At 41.0% G+C, this 19,033-nt stretch overlaps 2 protein-coding genes across 4 annotated transcripts; one reads left to right on the top strand and one right to left on the bottom strand.

Moving 5' to 3' along the window:
- Positions 1 to 719: 719 nt before the first annotated feature.
- On the top strand, positions 720 to 5,688 carry LOC102701752 (brassinosteroid LRR receptor kinase BRL1). Its single transcript, XM_006660442.3, has 2 exons — positions 720 to 1,072; positions 1,479 to 5,688. Exon 2 carries the CDS (start codon positions 1,589 to 1,591, stop codon positions 5,225 to 5,227), a length of 3,639 nt encoding a protein of 1,212 aa, XP_006660505.2. The 5' UTR covers positions 720 to 1,072; positions 1,479 to 1,588; the 3' UTR covers positions 5,228 to 5,688.
- Positions 5,689 to 10,381: 4,693 nt separating this feature from the next.
- LOC102701102 (ubiquitin-conjugating enzyme E2-17 kDa-like) lies at positions 10,382 to 13,612 on the bottom strand. Of its 3 annotated transcripts, XM_040527770.1 has the most exons (4): positions 13,486 to 13,612; positions 13,256 to 13,305; positions 11,924 to 12,141; positions 10,382 to 10,899 (listed from the first exon to the last, which is right to left on the bottom strand). In XM_040527770.1, exons 3-4 carry the CDS (start codon positions 12,137 to 12,139, stop codon positions 10,669 to 10,671), a joined length of 447 nt encoding a protein of 148 aa, XP_040383704.1. In that variant the 5' UTR covers positions 12,140 to 12,141; positions 13,256 to 13,305; positions 13,486 to 13,612; the 3' UTR covers positions 10,382 to 10,668. The 3 variants fall into 3 exon arrangements, with proteins under 3 accessions (XP_040383704.1, XP_040383703.1, XP_006660503.1); XM_040527769.1 differs by lacking the exons at positions 13,256 to 13,305; positions 13,486 to 13,612 and adding an exon at positions 12,908 to 13,238; XM_006660440.3 differs by lacking the exon at positions 13,256 to 13,305 and having other exon boundaries at positions 10,383 to 10,899.
- Between the last annotated feature and the right edge of the window lie 5,421 nt (positions 13,613 to 19,033).

Here is a 19,033-nt window from a genome sequence, read left to right as displayed (position 1 = left end):
TTGGCTTTAAACCGCTAAACATAATGCAAAAGTTTTATCCATAAATATTTGTCTTCAATTTTCTATTGCTTATTAGCCGTTAGCCATAATTTAACCAAGCAAAACGCTGAATTCTTGCACCAATTTTTTTGTTATTTTGGCAATACGTCTTAGGCCTACATGCCAATCCAGTAAAAGTAACTTCCAAGAAGAAATTAATTTTAGTATAAAAGTTATAATACATGCGGTGTCACAATAAACTAGCACAACTCAACCTGAAGTATAGCCCTTAACTAGTAAGGGTAATTGTTACTACACATTCTGCATCATTAATTTATCTTTTAATAACCACTAAATATATAAAAACAATTTTATAATTGCATGAATTAAAACTATTTTCAGAAAACCAAAACCTAATAAAAAAATTTGTATGAAAAGTGGGTGCATGCCAGGGAGGAAGAGCCGAAGAGGAGATGAGAAGAGGTGATGTGAGTGAGATGCCAAAAAGCCGGGCTCGGGAGAATAAAATCCTCGTTTGACCAGGCTTGGGAATTGCGATGCTGGGAGGGACAAACCATCCAAAAATAATAAATAAAAATAATAAAAAAGAAGATGATTTTTCTTTTGAAGAAAAGCCCCTCGAGAAGCTAAATATTACTAAACAGCAGCCCCTTCTTTCCCGGGGTGCTAATTGCCTCGGCAAGCAATCAAACAAACCCCGGCAAGGTGTTCTTGTTAATGCGAAAATGGGAGCTATGGTGGATTAAACTAATGGCGGTTCAGTAGCGCCCTGTGCAGTGCAGTGCAGTGCACTGCTATGCTTGCTTGCTTCTTCTTCGTCTGCCTGCTTAAATAGTAAAGTGTAGGTTTCGTCTCTGTTCTTCTGCTTTGCTTTACTACCAGTAGCAGTAATCAACCTGCTGCTCTCTCTTCTCTTCTCTTCCCTTTTTCTCTCCTCTCTTTCCAGTTTCTATCATTGTTGTCTCAGTTCTTGCAAGAAGATTTTTTGTTGGAGCTCTGTGTGAGAGAGGGGAGAGAGAGCTCCATTCTTGATGAAGTTTTGGGTTCTTGGGCAGTTCTTGTCCTGGCCAAGGTGAGGGATTAGTTTCTTTGTTGGGTGGAGCTTTTGAAATGTTTGGAGTTAGTCTTGCATTCTTGGTGGTTTTTTAGGGTTCTTTGTTCTTGGTGGAATATGTGGTCGGGTTTTTTTTTTCTGTTTTAAAATTTTATTTTTGGGGTTCGAATTGGAGTTTGTTTTATGTGGTGATTTGGTTTCGCGGGTTGTGTGAATTGTGTTGGTTTTGAGGGATAAGTGCGTAGTTTGCGCGAGAAATTTTGCATTTGGTTCGTACTGTTTTTTTTGTTGGGTGCTTTCCCTTGCAAAGATTCCTTGTGTTCTTCCCTTTTTTTTGATCTTTTTGTGTCGATTCATGCCGCGAATTTGGGTTGAATTTGTTTGCCACAGTGACTGCGAAGTGAAAATTTGAATGATTTTGCAGAGAAATTGCAGTTGGAATTCTCTCGATCGATATGTGAAGCCCATCCAAGAATTGGTTAGAAATCGAGAAGCCATTTTGGTTGTTGCAAGAATCGACGAGGACGAGAAGCCATGGCCGCCTCGCCGCCTTTCACGGCGGCCGCGGTGTTCTTGGTGGTGGCTGTGCTGCTGTTCCGGGTGCCGGCGCCCGCCATTGCAGTCGCCGAGGAGGCGGCGGCGCTGCTCGCCTTCCGGCGCGAGTCCGTGGCGGACGACCCGGACGGCTCGCTCGCGAGCTGGGTGCTGGGCGCCGGCGGCGCCAACTCCACCGCGCCGTGCTCGTGGGACGGCGTGACGTGCGCGCCGCCGCCCGACGGCCGCGTCGTCGCCGTCGACCTCAGCGGCATGAGCCTCGCCGGCGAGCTGCGGCTCGACGCGCTCCTCGCGCTCCCGGCGCTGAAGCGACTCAACCTCCGCGGCAATGCCTTCTACGGCAACCTCTCGCACGCGTCGCCGCCGTGCGCGCTCGTCGAGGTGGACATCTCGTCGAACTCCTTCAACGGGACGCTGCCGCCGTCGTTCCTGGCGCCGTGCGGCGCGCTGCGGTCCATGAACCTGTCGCGGAACGCCCTCGTCGGCGGCGGGTTCCCGTTCGCGCCGTCGCTGCGGTCGCTCGACCTGTCACGCAACCGCCTCGCCGACGCCGGCCTGCTCAACTACTCCTTCGCCGGCTGCCACGGCCTCGGCTACCTCAACCTCTCCGCCAACCTCTTCGCCGGGCGGCTGCCGGAGCTCGCCGCGTGCAGCGCGGTGACCACGCTCGACGTGTCGTGGAACCACATGTCCGGCGCGCTCCCCGCCGGGCTCGTGGCCACGGCGCCGGCCAACCTGACGTACCTGAGCATCGCCGGCAACAACTTCACCGGCGATGTCTCCGGGTACGACTTCGGCGGGTGCGCCAACCTCACGGTGCTCGACTGGTCCTACAATGGCCTAAGCAGCACCAGATTGCCGCCGGGACTCATCAACTGCCGCCGCCTCGAGACGCTGGACATGTCCGGGAACAAGCTCCTCGCCGGCGCAATACCGACCTTCTTGGTGGGCTTCTCGTCGCTGCGGCGGCTGGCATTGGCCGGCAACGAGTTCGCCGGGGCGATACCGGTGGAGCTGGGCCAGCTGTGCGGCAGAATCGTTGAGCTGGACTTGTCCAGCAACCGGCTGGTTGGTGCTTTGCCGGCGAGCTTTGCCAAGTGCAAGTCTCTTGAGGTGCTCGACCTCGGTGGCAACCAGCTCGCCGGCGACTTTGTGGCCAGTGTCGTCAGCACCATCTCCTCGCTGCGTGAGCTGCGGCTGTCGTTCAACAACATCACTGGAGTAAACCCGCTGCCGGTGCTCGCAGCGGGGTGTCCATTGCTGGAGGTGATCGACCTTGGGTCCAATGAGCTTCAAGGGGAGATAATGGTGGATCTTTGCTCATCGCTGCCTTCTCTGCGGAAGCTTCTCCTTCCGAACAATTACCTCAATGGCACCGTGCCGCCTTCGCTGGGCAATTGCGCCAATCTCGAGTCCATAGATCTCAGCTTCAACCTGCTGGTTGGCAAGATCCCACCAGAAATAATCAGGATGCCGAAGCTGGTTGATCTTGTCATGTGGGCGAACGGCCTATCCGGTGAGATACCAGATGTTCTTTGCTCAAATGGCACTTCACTGGAGACATTGGTGATAAGCTACAACAACTTCACTGGAAGCATTCCTAGGTCCATTACAAAGTGTGTGAATCTCATCTGGGTGTCACTCTCCGGTAACCGTCTCACTGGGAGTGTGCCTGGTGGATTTGGCAAGCTTCAGAAGCTTGCCATTCTGCAGCTCAACAAGAACCTGCTCTCTGGGCATGTGCCCGCGGAGCTTGGCAGCTGCAACAACCTCATCTGGCTTGATCTCAACAGCAACAGCTTCACCGGGACAATACCGTCGCAGTTGGCAGGTCAGGCAGGGCTTGTTCCGGGGGGTATTGTATCAGGGAAGCAGTTTGCATTTCTCCGCAATGAGGCAGGCAACATATGCCCTGGTGCTGGTGTGCTCTTTGAGTTCTTCGGCATCAGGCCAGAGCGGCTGGCCGAGTTTCCTGCGGTTCACCTGTGCCCATCCACAAGGATTTACACCGGCACAACGGTTTATACATTCAACAACAATGGGAGTATGATCTTTCTTGATCTCTCATACAATGGTCTCACCGGTGCAATTCCAGGAAGCCTTGGAGGCATGATGTATCTTCAAGTCCTTAACTTGGGGCACAATGAGCTGAATGGCACAATACCGGATGCATTTCAAAACCTCAAATCGATCGGTGCACTTGACCTCTCAAACAATCAGCTCAGTGGTGGCATCCCTGCTGGGCTTGGTGGCTTGAATTTCCTTGCAGATTTTGATGTCTCCAACAACAACCTGAGTGGTCCAATCCCTTCATCTGGGCAGCTCACCACGTTCCCGCCAACCCGGTATGATCACAACCCTGGTCTCTGTGGCATTCCTTTGCCTCCTTGTGGTCACAATCCCCCATGGGGAGGCAGGCCACGGGGTTCACCTGATGGGAAGAGAAAGGTCATTGGGGCAAGCATTCTTGTCGGGGTGGCACTCTCTGTGCTCATACTGCTACTGCTGCTGGTCACTCTCTGCAAGCTCAGGATGAATCAGAAGACTGAAGAGATGAGAACTGGGTATGTTGAAAGCCTTCCAACGTCTGGCACATCAAGTTGGAAGCTGTCAGGTGTGCGTGAGCCACTAAGCATCAATGTGGCGACATTCGAGAAGCCGCTGCGGAAGCTCACATTTGCACACCTCCTTGAGGCCACCAATGGTTTCAGTGCTGAGACTCTCATCGGCTCTGGTGGATTTGGTGAGGTATACAAGGCCAAGCTCAAGGATGGCAGCGTTGTGGCCATCAAGAAGCTGATTCACTTCACAGGCCAGGGTGATCGGGAGTTCACCGCAGAGATGGAGACCATTGGCAAGATCAAGCACCGGAACCTTGTACCGTTGCTTGGGTATTGCAAGATTGGTGATGAGAGGCTCCTTGTATACGAGTACATGAAACACGGCAGCCTAGATGTTGTTCTCCATGACAAGGCCAAGGCTAGTGTGAAGCTTGACTGGTCAGCAAGGAAGAAGATTGCAATTGGTTCAGCCAGGGGCCTCGCCTTCCTCCACCACAGCTGCATCCCCCACATCATCCACCGGGACATGAAGTCGAGCAATGTTCTTCTTGATAGCAACCTCGATGCCCGTGTATCGGACTTCGGGATGGCAAGGCTGATGAACGCGCTCGACACACATCTGAGTGTCAGCACACTTGCAGGCACACCTGGGTATGTGCCACCTGAGTATTACCAAAGCTTCAGGTGCACAACAAAAGGTGATGTCTACAGCTATGGTGTTGTGCTCTTGGAGCTCCTCTCAGGGAAGAAGCCAATTGACCCAACTGAGTTTGGAGACAACAACCTTGTTGGTTGGGTGAAGCAGATGGTCAAAGAGAACAGGAGCAGTGAGATCTTTGATCCTACACTGACGGACCGAAAATCAGGGGAAGCAGAGCTCTATCAGTATCTGAAGATTGCTTGCGAGTGCTTGGATGATCGGCCCAACCGAAGGCCAACCATGATTCAGGTCATGGCAATGTTCAAAGAGCTACAGCTTGACTCGGACAGTGACATCCTCGATGGTTTCTCAATCAATTCGTCGACTATAGATGAATCCGCAGAGAAATCGATGTAACGCTGTCTAGTTCTTGCAGATTTTGATCATCCAAAGTGGTAAAACATCAGACTAGCTCAACCATTTTGGCTCAAAAGTAGAAGAAAAAAAGGGTAGCATCCTCCCATTCAGTAGGAAAAGATGTAATTTTGTTTTGAATCACTGTATATAATACATCAAAGTAAGAAGAGGCACGCGATGGTAGGTTTTAATTTCAGACAGAAGCTGTTCTCTTCAGTTGGAGAGACTGGCATGTACCTTGGAATCGAATTCCTTGCATTTCAGCATCAATCTTGTCGACAATGTAATAGATATTAGCTTTTCTTACACTTGCATGTGTTTTGACTTTTTGTTCCGTCGAGCTTCTTGTATCTGTCGGTTTCTGATTGATATCTTGCAGAACAAATTACTCTGAACATAAGAGAATTCAGGATGTTTAAGCTTCTGACAAGACCATTTCCTTTTTTTTTATTGTGTATGGTTGACTGAAACTGCAATTGTTTTTAGGATTAATTTCCAGCATGGGGCTATCTTTGTTTGACTAAGTTGTAATGATGTTGCTAATGTTGTCAGTTACCACACCACATTGGCTTAGGGGTGTTGACAATATCAGAGAATCCAGCTACTGGATTTTGTGGACAGTCAGTACCTGAATCAAGTTGGTGTAGTACTACAGAGGTTTTCTTGTCTGCTTCTTGAATGATTGTTGTGGTGACAAAACTGTACAACAGAAAGTAGTTTTCAGTTCTGCACTCTTGTACCATATTGCAATCTATTCCTTCTGCTGACAGTGTCTGAAATGGATTTTGTGGCCATGGCAGTCCACTTTTCCAACAGGCAGTTGTGGACAAACTGAGCAGAAAATATTGAATGGATCATATACCTTTTCTCTGAAGGAAAAAAAAAAAGAGAGAGAATTTACAAGAATGGATTGACATCTCCTCTTGAGAATTTAGCAGCTGCTAATCTGCTTTGCAACTTACAGATGTATCCACTGTGACAACTTGCTATACTTTATAATAGCCAGGTAAGAAGATTTTTGTGCTCTTGCCTTTATTGCTGTGAATGTGATGGAAGTGTAGTTTATACTGTTAGCATTCTCATACCTGCTGAAGTTTGGAATCATCTGTGTGCCCAAAAGAAAAAGTTGTTCTAGCATGTCATTCATTCATTCATACCTGAAACACTCCCTTTTCCACCCAGAAACACTCGCTTTTCTGCTGTCAAAAGTGGCACAATTTCGCTTGGATTTACACCCTTTCAACTTTGTAATACTCATGTTGGTCACTGACTCCCTCTGATTATAGTTTAGGACCAAATGGTAGTACTGTATTATCAAGCCTAGACCAGCTTCGGTATGGCTGTATAGTTTCGGGTGTATGATTTTATACATCAGGGTTTAAATACTAATCGATATATACGATTAAATATCATGTGCATATATAACTGGCGCACATATCAGAATTATTCCCAATATCAAATCTAATATTTTCTCCGTTTTTATTTAATGTCGTTGATTTTTAGATTTACATTTGAGTATTCATATTATTAAAAAAATTACATAATTATTAATTATTGTGTTATATTTTATATGATTTATAATTTTTCCTATTTACATAAAAATTTAAATAAGACAAATGATCTTAAATTCAAGAGTTAACGAACTCTGATAAAAATAACCGGATGGAGTAACTCTCACTGAGCAGCAACCTTTATTTTATTGTCGGACTGATTGTCCAAGCGAGAGAGATTAGATGAGCAATCAAGGTAGCAAAGCTGTCAAATAATCACACAATAATTTCAACGGATTTGGTATTAGGTAGCTGACCTGCACTGCAGGATAAGCGAGGATACGTTGCACGCGTGCGCCCGCACGTGTGCGTCCCATGGTTCGTCCTCTTTTTTTTATTTTTTTTGCCGGTCTAAATTAGAGTTCCCATTCATGCTGATTAGTGCAGGATTAGGCAGGAAACTTATGACTTTTGGGACAGCGACTACCCTCCTTGGTTTTCTACACATCTTCCTTGGGGTTTGGGGGTCCTCTATGTGTATGGCTGGGATTCTACTAAGGCTGGACTTGGCTCGTGAAAGCTCGGTCATCAAGAGGCTTGACTTGGCTCGACTCGGTCGCGAAAACGAGCAAAAAAAGCCAGCTTGGCTCGGCTCGTTTGAAAGCTCGAGCTGACTTGTTTTGCTAGCAGGGTTTACATCAAATTGCATCAAATTACATCAAATAGCTTCTTTTGCTAGCTGGCTCATTTAAGCAGGGTTTGCGACAGACATAAGGAGTTTGGGTTTACATTAAGTTAATGGGCAAGTGACCCAAGCCATAATTTTTAACGGCTTGACAAGCCAAACGAGCGGCTTGCGAGCCGGCTCGGGCTCGGCTCGTTTAGCTCCCAAGCCGAGCCGAGCTTACGAGCCCAAGACCTTTTTCTAGTCTTAGATTCTACCCACTAGCATCGAAATATAACCATATCTACCGTTTGAATTTTGTTCTAAAATATAAACATTACTTATCCTATCAATTAATTCTCATTCAAGATTCCACCTATTTTATCATCACCTGTCCTCGCATTCCTATTTATTCCTCATTTATTAAAGCACACCATAAAGTTTCATCTCAATCATCTGTGTTAAATGATTTAAGAATATTTATATTTTGGATTGGAGGTGGTACTTTTTTTTGGTTCCCTTGTGTGCAACTAGAGGAGATTCTAGTGCTCAAGATATTCCGCTGTTAACTTTGATCGCAACTGGAGGAGAGATTTTAGTGCTCACAGTCACAGGCGTGGTGTTCACAATTACATGTATGTATATATGTTTATGTGTATATATGAAAGTGCTTTTAATAGTATCTTAGTCATGATCTTAGATCTATGGTTGATCTTTAAACTCTTAAATATACACTCTAATGTCTGATGCTACATATTGGGATCTTGTAATAAAGTAAAAGGGACATGAGTAGTGACATATAGGCCTCATCATCCATGGCTCGTATGGTAGTGATCATGTTACAGGGATATTAGGATCCGCTCCCTCATGCTGCATGTGTCTTACGGCCTGTTTTAGGGAGCTTTAGATTCTGAGAAACAACTATATGGTAGTCAGCATTTAGAAATCTGAAAAAGCTCCTAAACCCAGTTTCTCTTAGTTCATTTCTAGAATCTGTAGGATCGTTTGAGTAGCTTCTGACAGAAACAGTTTTTAGAAAAAACTACAGTTGAGAGAGGCTCCTCCAAACAGGCCGTTAGTCATGTGTGTTCCATTTGAGCAGTAACCTACATAATCGCCAAGATGCTATTGCTTTGCAGCTCTGCTTAGTGTGGCTGGCTACAGACAATTCTCATGGCATTGTCGTTTGGGTTGCTATTTCCATTTTCAATTTGATGTCATCAACTCTTTGCATCTCATAAAAAGGGGTCTCTTTGCACACTGCCCATTATGCTCGGTGCCTGTGTGAAAAAGATATAGAGCTTATTGCCTAATTAGATGACAAGTCTGTTGCCAAAAGGTCAAACATAATTTTGCGTGTTCCACTGGGTTTTGGATCTTTTTTAGTTGAGATATCAAAGTTGGAGAAATTGTTAGTTAGGGGTACATTTTTTTTAGAAAACAAGGACGGCATCTAGTACCTAAATACTCATGACCGGACACTGTTTATGCAGAAACTTTGGCCTTTCTTGTTTTAGCAACAAGTATATAAATATTTGAAAATGTAACATATTATCGAAGTATGTTGAATGTTAAATATAAGCATACATTTTTTTTAGCAAAATACGATAATTCAAAACTATTGGTGATCAAAGTTGAAGCAACACTAGCTAGTCAGTTGCGACAAATAAAACGGGGGGATTAATGTATGAGCCGTACGGGCACGAACATAACTAGGAGTATTTACTAAAGAGTTCACAGATGCACCAAAAAAAAAAACAGGTTCATTATACTTGGTGCGAAATTTTCTTATAAATCAGAACTTCCCCTGATGCTTAACAAGCAACCATTTTTTTTGTTGCTGCGAATTGTGATTGTTTATTCCTTTGTTCATTGGATGCTTGAAACCATTATCATGAACAGTTAAAAATTTATAAATGCAATTCTGTGTATTCTCTGGTAGACAAAGAGGAGTGCCATGGAAGAGGCATTATTGCTACAAGGAGTGGCTCTACTGGTGCCATGACTGTTGCCCTGCAGCCTGGCAACCCCATCTGTAGACAGCTACAGGTGACAGTATAATCATCTTGCAGGCAGGAGTATATAATGCAAGTATACAAATGTCACAGCCTTTTTTCCCTACATGGTGGCTACAGGTATACCAAATAAAGTACTGCACATTGTTTATTTATACAGAAAAGAAAAATGAGAGTGGAAGAGAGACTTTAGTCTAAACCATGTCACCTTTAATCCTTATTAGCAACATCCACTCAAATTTTAACTGAAATCTACTCTAATATTTTCTTTTTCCTCTTGTGGTATCAGGATCATACTTGCTGACCAGGTATTGGTGCACTGAAGAACTGATATGACCAAACAGGCTGGTAGGTCATCAACTGCAGAACTTGTCTGTTGCTCTCAAAGAAAGGGAAGTGCAGGCAGTGACTTTCTACTTCTTCTGCACAAGAAAGCTAAGAGAGGCTTGCCCCCAAAAAGCAGCTCTATATAAGATTCATATAAGATTCAAGAAGCATGGGCACCCACATGAGATGTGTTCTTTTTAGATGAAAGATTATCTGATTTTGTGACAACTATTTAATGGTATAAACAATTGAATCACGTACTATAAAGCTAAAATATACTTTAGAAATGTGAGATGATAAATTTCTTATAGATTTTTTTTTTGAAAAAATACAACATTTAGCAATTCGGAAAACATACGCTCAAAAGGCAATGAATAATATAGAGATAAGCTGTAAAAAAGCACACAGACCTCACTACCATTGGCAGGCACTGACCCTATTCAGTGAGGTTTGACAAATATCAGCAAGGCTGCAGACTGACAATTATAGTCAGCAATAAGTCATTGCCATTTGGACAATTGCTATGTATTCTCATCTAAGCAGTGGTTGCAATATGAATGTGCTGAAGAAAGTTCATTTCCTTACTTACTTGAGCTAAGAGCAAGCAGCATCTTAATTTGGATCGAACAGTGCAGATAATGCACATATAGCCAATTGATGCTGAAAATGACAATAAAGGCATCAGATAGAAATGGACCAAACCACCACAAAATTATGAACATATACGTATCGAGCCATACAAGTCTGACTGGATTCTTGACAAGGTTACAGGCACAAATGTCATGACTATGAACGCTCTTCAGGTATAAACCAAAGTGTGAATTAACATCTAATTTACAGATCATGCAACTTTGACACTACTGTACATAAACAAGCAATGGTTCAGAGGACACAACCATCTAATTTCGATTGTTGCATGGAACAATGGTCTAAGCATGATAGCTGCTAGCCCATTGCGTATTTCTGGGTCCAGGCCCTTGCCATCTCCTCATAGCGAGGCCTCTGGTTCTTGTAGATGTGCGCGATCTCTGGGACGAGGGGATCGTCTGGGTTGGGGTCAGTGAGAAGTGAGCTGATGGACAGAAGGACCTTTGATATGGTAAGTGCTGGGCTCCATTGCTCCTTGAGGATGTCAAGGCAAATGCTTCCATTTGAGTTGATGTTTGGGTGATACACCTGCGTGCATCGTCAGTGAAACGATTCAGAACTTATGGCAGTAGTGGTGAAAAATGATTTAGCTTTTTGTGCCAGAGCTATAATATTCTAACAACTAGCTAGCGAATTAGTATAATGTATCTTGTTTGAATCCTTCCGGATAATTAAAACAGAATATAGATTAACCACTCTGATATATTGGAAGATACCGACAAACTGTTGAACATCTATTTTATTGATTCTCTGTTCAACTCTTTCCTTCGAGAACTTATAATATCTGGACAAATTCTAGGGAATCAACATATTGCAGTTATAGCTGGGAATGGTAGTGAATCATTGCTAAATGCAGACAGACAGATCAAAACAATCAAGTACCTACTCCATGTTCATTACAATTTGTGAAGAACCAACTGGCTTGCAAGTTACAATTTTGTCCATTTCAATTTGGGAATCACCTGGAGTAACATTGCTACATGGAATTTCTGAAGCATGTAAAACATTCAATCAAGATAACTCTTTCATCCTTTGCCCATGTAGACTGTCATAAGTGCAACACTAACAGGCACTATAATAATATAATTTGGAAGATCATTTTCTTATCAGTCCTCCCCTCCCCGTTTCTTCTTTGTTTCTGACCATTGTTGGCAACCTATATGTCTACCTTCGACTTATTTTCCTATGCCTTTTATCTTAGTGAAAATCTGCAAGAGATCTCCTGCTATCTGGGATAAAAAGAGATAACCACAATAGCTATGTGACAATGAGAACTGCAAACAATGACTATAAACATTCAGTATGAGTTTAACTATACTAAGAATGATATTACTGAGAACCAGCAACTTTAGCTGATCTGTGGCAAAGTGTACTTTACATTTTGCATCAGGAAATAAGTTTTTTCTGACACCGACTGATTTAAAAATGAGACTGTTCATCAGAAATTTCGCAAAGACCACACACTACTTGTGTAGCATATCAACAATAAGGTTAAGAGCAACAATAGAATAATCATAAACAAAAGGAGATACAGGTAAAGCATACAACTCACCTTTGTTTGGAAGTTCACTTTTGGAGGCTTAAAAGGGTAGTCAGGAGGAAAATGGATGTTAACAAAGAACACCCCACCTGCATAGGGGCTGTCACTAGGGCCCATGATTGTGGCCTGCCAATGGAATAAATCCTCTCCTGCAGGCCCAGCACTGCATGATGTTGGTGGATCCTTCCGCAAATCCATGAGTTCCTTCTGAATCCTTTTGCTTGCCATATCTGGGGAAGTGGAAGAGAGAATATAATGATGAAGACAATAATGCACTTATGCATCTCATACAAAATTTTCACAAGTACTGAATTATAGTCTCAGAATCTGGATATGACTAGTAAGTCTACTTCTTTCGTTTTCACTTGGCACATGTGAATCAACAGCCAAGTATCCAAGAGAAATTCCGTGTGGTTGGCATAAAATGGGTCTCACTGAAGTTTGTAGGAGCTAACCCATCTCTGACACTATATTCCTTTTGTCACTTAGGCCCTATTTAGATATTTCAAAATAGCAAAAGTTTTGCTATTTTAAAGCACTTTTTGGCAAAATGGATCTAAACACTAGGGTAGAAAAATGACAACTTTGTATTTGGCAGTCTGAACTAGCAAATTTTGCCCAAAAGTGCATAGGGACACGGACCACCCCTCATGAACGCACAACTTTTGCAAAAAAAAATAATAACTTTTGCATGCCTCTAAACACCAACTTGTAAAAATGCTATTTCAAAACTTTTGCCCCTAAAACTTTTACCATTTGACATTCCAAATGCCTCTAAATAGGGCCTTAATATTAATAAACAGATTAAGATGCCTTATTTATGTAAACGGTAAGAGAACGAATAGAACAGACTGCAACCAGATGGAATAGTCAAGTGAAGCACAAGTTGATTACTTCAGAATCCAAATAGTTTGCATCCATAGTGCTATCACCATACCACTTAGCGAAATAAATTCATCAAAATTACAGACAATAAGGATAGGTTAAGTAAGACACCTCTCAAAATTTCCAAATTATTGGCATATTTGTCTGGACTGAGATTCTTTAGAGACTTGCCCACCAGCTTCACAAAGTGTTTATCCAAGAAACCAAAACCACCAACAAGCAACACAAGTAACTATTGCAGCGCACTCATCTATCCATCATATGTTGCCTATGCATCTTTCATTCTCACATCAACTAACAAATCCGATTTACATATCCAGTTCAAGAATCTAGCAAGGCCCTACCAGAATCTGAAAATACTGAAGCTCAAACACTAAAATCAACTGAAATTTCAGCATAGGAATGCAGTTAGCTCTTTCGCCTAGTTCATCCCCAAGTCAACCCCAATAGGGACCAAACCTTTTTCTTCTGGGGTGGATGCATGGAGCTAGCAGAAACATCCTGAGTTCCTGTGATCTCTACACCAAAATCAGTCTTAAGCAGACAAAAGCTAATTGTATTGAAACATGCGTCCGCCCCCAAGAACCCCAAGCCATCCTCTGACAAGAAAAAGGAAACTAACCAGAACAAGAACAACAACATTTTGAATGAAGCGAGCAGGAAAGATTTGGAACGAACCGAAAGATTACCTGTAGATCACAGAGCTCGAAGTGGCTGTATGCTCAATCGGTTGTAGCAAGGATCGATGGGGCCATGGGGATTCCAGGATGAGGGCTTTTTAGGCATGGGAGACCTGGATCGAGTCTTGACGTTCCTTACCTGTGTGCGGTTGGCCACTGGTAATTATTATTTTACCTTTTTAGTGAAATTACACTTTGCACCTCCCTTTCTCACCTTAATTGCTTATTAGGCCAGGGCTTGCCAAACTTTTGCACGAAATGGTAGCGTTGCTAGCAGCCGTACCGCTTTCTGATAGATAGCGTATTACTACTCTGTCAAAAAAAATATTTTTTTTTAGGTTTGACGTTGACCATCCGTCTTATTTGAAAAATTTATGAAAAAGTTGAAAAAAATAGTCACACATAAAACACCTTTATCATGTGATAACAATAAAAGTATTAATCTAAAAAAATTGAAATAAGACGAAATAGTCAAAAATTTTATAGAAGAACTCATAAATTCGTTTATTTTGGGATGGAGGTTGTACATTATTTAATTTGGATCTAATGGGATGTTGAGTTGGATCGTTCTGGTTGGTTTGAAGTGGACTGACATTTTATTTTGGACTAGCAATATACCCGTGCTAACGTTACGGTGTCATTTTTATTCATACATTATTTAATTTTCGTTAGTTAAATTAATTTTTCTAAAATATGTCAAATTGCACCTTAATTCGATTCAAGTCATATACCAAATATGTACATGTACTAAGTACGGTGATATTTGATAATAAAAATCGAAGGATTAAAATAAAGTTTATGTTTTAGACGGTGCATAATTTTATCTATCCATAGTTATATTCAACCAAATGAATTTCATGTCATGTGTGTATCATCTATCATGCTATTAAGGCATGTCTACATTAAAGATATACTAAATAGACATCTTTTTGAACACATGTGCATCGACTTTGATATAATGCAATTGAGATCTATCTTCTAATTCATGTATAATGAAATATTTAGATAAATTTGTGCAATCCTAGTGAACAACGTACTTTTATCACAATCTAATAGAAATAAAAGAAAATCATATATAGAATTTATTATAAATCTTGCGTGTATATATACATATAGCATAATTATAGGAGCTATATAATTGGAAAGTGTATAAATTTATATTTTATAGCAAGTTTCTAATATATAAAAAGATCTTTTGTCTATACATGGCTGTGATGAATGTAGAGTCGACATGGAACATTCGATTGATGTAGATAATTCTGGATCATTCGATTTGTCTAGTGAGGTAATGAGTCAGTCACACCAGTTGGTGCACTATAGTTTAGATAATATTAGCATGAGTATATTAAATAAATAATTTAATTTGGACCCAAACAAGTTGTTTATTTATTTTATAAATGACTTATGATATTTATATTTGCAATAAAATTTGAAACATACAAACGGTCGACCTTAAGCCCGAAATTTGACGGCGTCTAAAAAATCGGACAGAGTAGTACAAATACTACTGTGTCAAAAAAATAGCTCCCGCAATTGCCTCTGAGCTAATATGAACATACACATATTTATAATTAAATAATATATACACGTATATAGTATAAAAATTATTTTATACTCATTCCTTTTTTATTTGACACCGTTGATTGATTCGTGTTAAAAAACACCGAGTGAGCATTAAAAATACTACCGTGTGAAAAATATATCCTGTTATTTAGTATTGTCAACCCGAACATATATACAAATATTAGATTATATATATACACACACATAAATGATATTCGTGTTGATATATATATATATATATATATATATCCATATAAAAACTATTTATTTATGAATTTGATTCATTATTAGTAAAGGGACTATAGGAATGACGTATAATATTTTATCTTTCCACAAAAACTTAACAAAGACAAACGATTAAATAAACTTCGAAAAAGACAAACGATTAAATGATGATTCAAAATTCAGCGGTGAGATATAAAAATAATGAGGGAGTATTAGAAATACCACCATATGCAAAATAGCTCTCATTATTCCCTATTTGTCAACCCGAATGTATATTAAAATATTAGATTATATATAAAATATATTTTAAATTAATATATGGTTTATTTTTTATTTAACACCATTGATTTGGGGTCTACTGGTGATCATTTGTTGTTATATATATATATATATATAACATTCATTTTATGACTTTGGTTTATTACTTTTTTTTCAAAAATATGATGGCTAATTGCCTGCGATGGATGTGATTGATTGCTAGCATTTAGTTTCCTAATATTTTGGTTAGTCGTATGCCCGACAATTAATCCATGCATGATCTCCGGATTTGCATGCAATTAATACCGTGCATGATTTGCAGGCATGCATAGTCTGCGGATAAGCTAAGTGTAAAACTGGAAAGTCAATGTATCAATCCCATGTATGATCTGAGTCATTCGTTTCGTTGCAGATGATTTTGTCCGTCCGAGTTGTCCCATGAGTTATGAGTCTTTTGTGTTAGTGTACTATAGGATCGAAGAAGAAAATATTTATTGCTTTATTGCATGAGTTATTTGTAGTTTAAAGAAAATAAATTGATAGTTTAAAAATTCAGACTGAATGCATGAGATTTAATGTGGGGAAGATAGATGGAATATGGGCATAATTTGAGGATCCGATAAACAGAAAGAGGGTAGATGAAACGTGGACCGTCTGATCTGAAGCAAATGATATCAACCGTTAGATCTGTTCAATGAGTAAATCATGTTGGTGCACTATAGGGTAGATTAGTATGGAGTAGACTAGTCACTAACACGAACTCGCTGGACTAGATGTGACTGGATTAAAGGAGTCAATCTATGGAACGATCCATGGACTGAGGCCCAAAGAGCTATGGTAAAACGCATTGAAGCCACACAGAACACAAGTCAACACTCAAGCGTGTGCGTGTGGTCGCTTCGCCTGTCCACCGTCACTGCCGGGAGGTGTGCTTGCATCGTAGCACCGCCAGACCCGTCAGGCCTGCTCCATCGCCGGCGTCATCAGCCTACCCAAAGCTTCATTGTCAGTTACGCTCCTACACAATGCGCAGCTGCTACGGCGGGCCGACTGCAGGTCGGCAACGACCAACGTGTAGAGTTCTGTGGTGACCACATGGTCACGCACTTGATACAATTTCTTTTTCCTCCTCTTTCTGAATTTCTCTGCTTGGTTTTCTCATGTTCTGGAGGAGGCCGACGAGGTGATTGTGGGGCTACCTGTCTCCACCAACAGGAGAGAGACGCCGTAGTTGAACAAGGTGCGCCGCGTCATCATTTAAGCGGCCAACAGGTGCACACTACACTCTTATCTTGTCTATTTCTGTCTTTGGTAGCTTACACATTTACCTCTATGGTGTTTTTTGGAATGAATTTGGACATTTAAGTCCTAATGAGGCTTGTGCTATTCACTAAACATTTAACTATATCTTATGCATAGAAGGTGATAAATTTATCTGATTGGTAAGTACTGTAGTTTAGGTAAATTATCAAATTACTGTTCTAGGGTTAATCCTAGTCATCAAGTCCCACATTTTAGGTCAGCGATATCATATTGTGGTGAACATTAGTAATTCCAGTGGTGGTATAATTTCTGTCCATAAACAATAGTTGATATACTATGATCGAAATCCATCTATTTCTTTCTTGTTGATTGCTTAGTTTTCAGCCTTCTATATTTAGATATCATGAGGGTTTCAGTTTACATGTGTTCCCTTATAAAATTGTTGAGTTCATTGCATTTCATTTCATTTTCTATAATTACCATTACAAAGTGTTTTTATCATGGCCACTACATGCATGTCATTGGTGCAGTACCCTGACAATCACGCACTATAATCGCTGATGTGGGTCTTCATATATTGTTATCCATAGAAGATAAGATTAAAATAACCTAAATTATTTTGAGCCTACATATTTTCATATTCATTATTGCCGAGGGTGTTAACTGAGACATTAGAAAACTATCATACAACAAGTGAGCCTGTCTTGATCTAGACCACACTGTGCTTATTTAGTGAAAATATCTCTATACCATGTTTTTTCCTTTTGATTTATTTTAGATTCTCTTGCTCAGATTATTTGGTGCTTGAACAAACTTAATAATAAATGTCAATAGAAATATCAGAGGGGTTTGAGTACTAACAATCCAACTCATAATTAGGCTTGAAGAACACGTATGAGCTAAAGTATGGGAGTTGAGCAAAAGGCTGTAGTGATAGATGGTGTCCTGAAGACTCAATGCAAATATTCAAGCTTAAGATTGACAGCTACCAAAAAGTCAGGCAAAAGTCATCTTATCAATCACATTGCTGAATCATGTCCAACTATTGATGATGATTCTAGAATCAATTTTCTTGCAACAATTAGGAAATAGACCAAGCTCGGGCTTTTTCGAGTCGGGCTAACTAGGCTGAGCCAACATTGAACAAACCTAACATTTATTATTGAGTTTGTTCAAGCACCAAATAATCTGCATAGAGCAAGAGCATCCAAAATAAAGCAAAAGGAAAAACATGGTCTAGAGTTATTTTCACCAACTAAGCACAATGTGGTCTAGATCAAGACGGGCTCACTTGTTGTATGTTAGTTTTCTAATGTCTCAGTTAACACCCTTATTAATAATGCATAAGAAAATATGTAGCTTCAAAATAATTTTGGTTATTTAATTTTATCTTCTATGGATAACAGTATATGAAGATCCACATCAGCGATCATGGTGTGTGGTTGTCATGGTATTGCACCAACGACATGCATATAGTGGCCATGACAAAAATACTTTGTAATGGTAATTAACAATTTGACAAGGGAACACATATGAACTAAAACCCTTAGAATATCCAAATATAGGGGGTTAAAAATTGAGCAATCAACAAGAAAGAAGTAAAGACTTTTCAATCACAATATATCATCTTTGTCTATGGATTGAGGCCACTAGAATTAACATTTTTCACCGCAATGTGATATCACTAACCTAAAATATGGGACTTGATGACTAGTATTAACCCTTGAACAGTAATTTGATAAATTAACTAAACCACATTACTCACCAATTAGATAAATCAATGACATTCTATGCATAAGATATAGTTAAATGTTTAGTGAATAGCACATGCCACATTAGGATGCAAATGCCAAAATTTATTCAAAAAACAACATACAGGTAGATGTGTAAGCTACCAAAGATAGAAATAGACAAGATAGGAGTAAAGTGTGCACCTGTTGGTCACTTGGACGTCGACATGACACACCTTGTTTGACTGGGTGTGTCTCCCAATGGCGGAGACAGGGAGCCCCACAATTAGCTTGTCGGCCTCTTGTAGAAAGAAGAGATAACTGAGCACAAAAATTTAGAAAGAGTAGGAAAAAGAAATTGTGTCTAGTGCGTGATTGTGTGGTCACTGCCAAACTCCACCTTCTGGTCGCCCCCGACCCGCCATCAATGCCGTGCATTGTGCAAGAGCGCGGCTGACGATAAAGCTTTGGGCAGGTTGACGACGCCGACGATAGAGTGGGCGGGCTTATGACTCTGG

This window comes from Oryza brachyantha, chromosome 9, assembly GCF_000231095.2.
Source record: "Oryza brachyantha chromosome 9, ObraRS2, whole genome shotgun sequence".
In the NCBI taxonomy this organism is placed as follows: Eukaryota; Viridiplantae; Streptophyta; class Magnoliopsida; order Poales; family Poaceae; genus Oryza; species Oryza brachyantha.
This window is presented reverse-complemented; position numbering and strand designations above follow the sequence as displayed.